The sequence below is a fragment of the Myotis davidii genome, unplaced genomic scaffold (assembly GCF_000327345.1).
Source record: "Myotis davidii unplaced genomic scaffold, ASM32734v1 scaffold32, whole genome shotgun sequence".
Classification (NCBI taxonomy): domain Eukaryota; kingdom Metazoa; phylum Chordata; class Mammalia; order Chiroptera; family Vespertilionidae; genus Myotis; species Myotis davidii.
Window position 1 is genome coordinate 9,837,246 of NW_006286587.1, and position 1,674 is coordinate 9,838,919.

At 35.2% G+C, this 1,674-nt stretch overlaps 1 protein-coding gene across 2 annotated transcripts in view; it reads right to left on the minus strand.

Moving 5' to 3' along the window:
* ESF1 (ESF1 nucleolar pre-rRNA processing protein homolog) overlaps nt 1-1,674 on the minus strand; it is a 59,417-nt gene that overhangs the window by 46,759 nt on the left and 10,984 nt on the right. For both annotated transcript variants that reach the window (XM_006758104.2, XM_015560284.1), the window contains exon 6: nt 453-605. In XM_006758104.2, coding sequence (XP_006758167.1) covers nt 453-605 — 153 coding nt within the window. The remainder of the gene's footprint in view (nt 1-452; nt 606-1,674) is intronic.

Sequence of the window (1,674 nt, forward strand, 5' to 3'; positions counted from 1 at the left end):
GTTGATCGCCAGTGGGGGGAGTGCAGGAGGCAGCCAATAAATGATTCTCTCTCATCATTGATGTTTCTATCTCTCTCTCCCTTTCCCTTCTTCTCTGAAATCAATAAAAACATATATTTTTTTAAAAAAGAGAATATGGCCCTAGCCGGTATGGCTCAGTGGATAGAGTGTTGGCCTGTGGACTGAAGGGTCCTGGGTTCGATTCCAGTCAAGGGCACATGCCTGGGTTGTGGGCTTGATCCCCAGTAGGAGGTGTGCAGGAGGCAGCCAGTCAGTGATTTTCTCTCATCATTGATGTTTCTCTCTCTCCCTCTCCCTTTCTCTCTGAAACCAATAAAAATATATATATTAAAAAAAGAGTATGAAACAATACAGAGCACTACCAGTTCTAATTTATTTCTTATAATCACATTTACTACAAGATTAAATTGATAAGAGACACTCGAGATTACCTCAGATCTACAAAGGAACAACTACTTTCGAATTCCAGGCCATCACAATCCTCATAAAGTTTAGCAGCTGTTTCAGGAGAATCACATTCTACTACTGCATAACAGTATTTTAGTCGTTTGAATTGGTAATCTCTCAATTTTTCTCTAGAGGTCCTAAAAAGGGAAAAACTCATTAAGCTTATTTATACAGGAACACAAATACCTATTTACATTTAAGAAATAAATGCAATTGTTTCAAGAAAAATATACTACAAACTTCATACCAATCTTTTCTTCCTCCATGACTTTGCCTTTATGAACATTAAACACTTAAGTTCAATTTATTATTCTGACAAGGTACAAACTAGGTATTTTGTTTGGAATTTGGTATCTAGAAAAGGAAAGTATAAGAATTACAAGTGCTTACTTGTTATTTTAGTTTTAGAAGTTAATTATTTTGTTTGTTTTGGTACCTCAAAACCCCTTCTCAAATAAAACTGATGGACAAGCACTGTATTATAAAATATACTAGGAAAGCATTAGTTCTAGTTATAAAGAGCGTCTCCATCTGCTCTCTTCTGCCACCAATAATATAGTACTTAACTACCATTTTTATTAAGCGCACACATAGCTCCACCTAGTGGTTTAAAAACTATGTTAATTTTTTTCTATATTACATTAACGTGCCAAAGTTGTTATCAATCTTTTATTTTTGTATTTAATACTCAAGTTAGAAAAATTACATAGCTTGAAGGCAAATAGTTTCAATGCCACTTATGTGGAAAGATACATCCCAGAAAAAGCAATAATTATTTTAATGAATACAGAAACAGAAATACACACATAAAATATTGTTGTGATAATATGCCACTTCTGACAGACTTTAGTCTGCTTTGCAAGTTGTTTTAACTATAAATGGCATGTATAAACTTTAGTCCTAACTTTTAGTGACCAGAATTCTGAATTAGTAACATGAACTTATAAGGTTTAGTTTTATTATCTACTAGAGCAGTGGTTCTCAACCTGTGGGTCGCAACCTTTGGCAGTCGAACGACCCTTTCACAGGGGTCGCCTGAGACCATCTGAATATCAGATATTTACATTATGAATCGTAACAGTAGGAACATTACAGTTATGAAGTAGCAACGAAAATAATTTTATCGTTGGGCCAGAAGGTTGAGAACCACTGTACTAGAGGCTGAGTACACGAAAATTTGTGCACAGGAAGGGGGGGTGTCCCTCA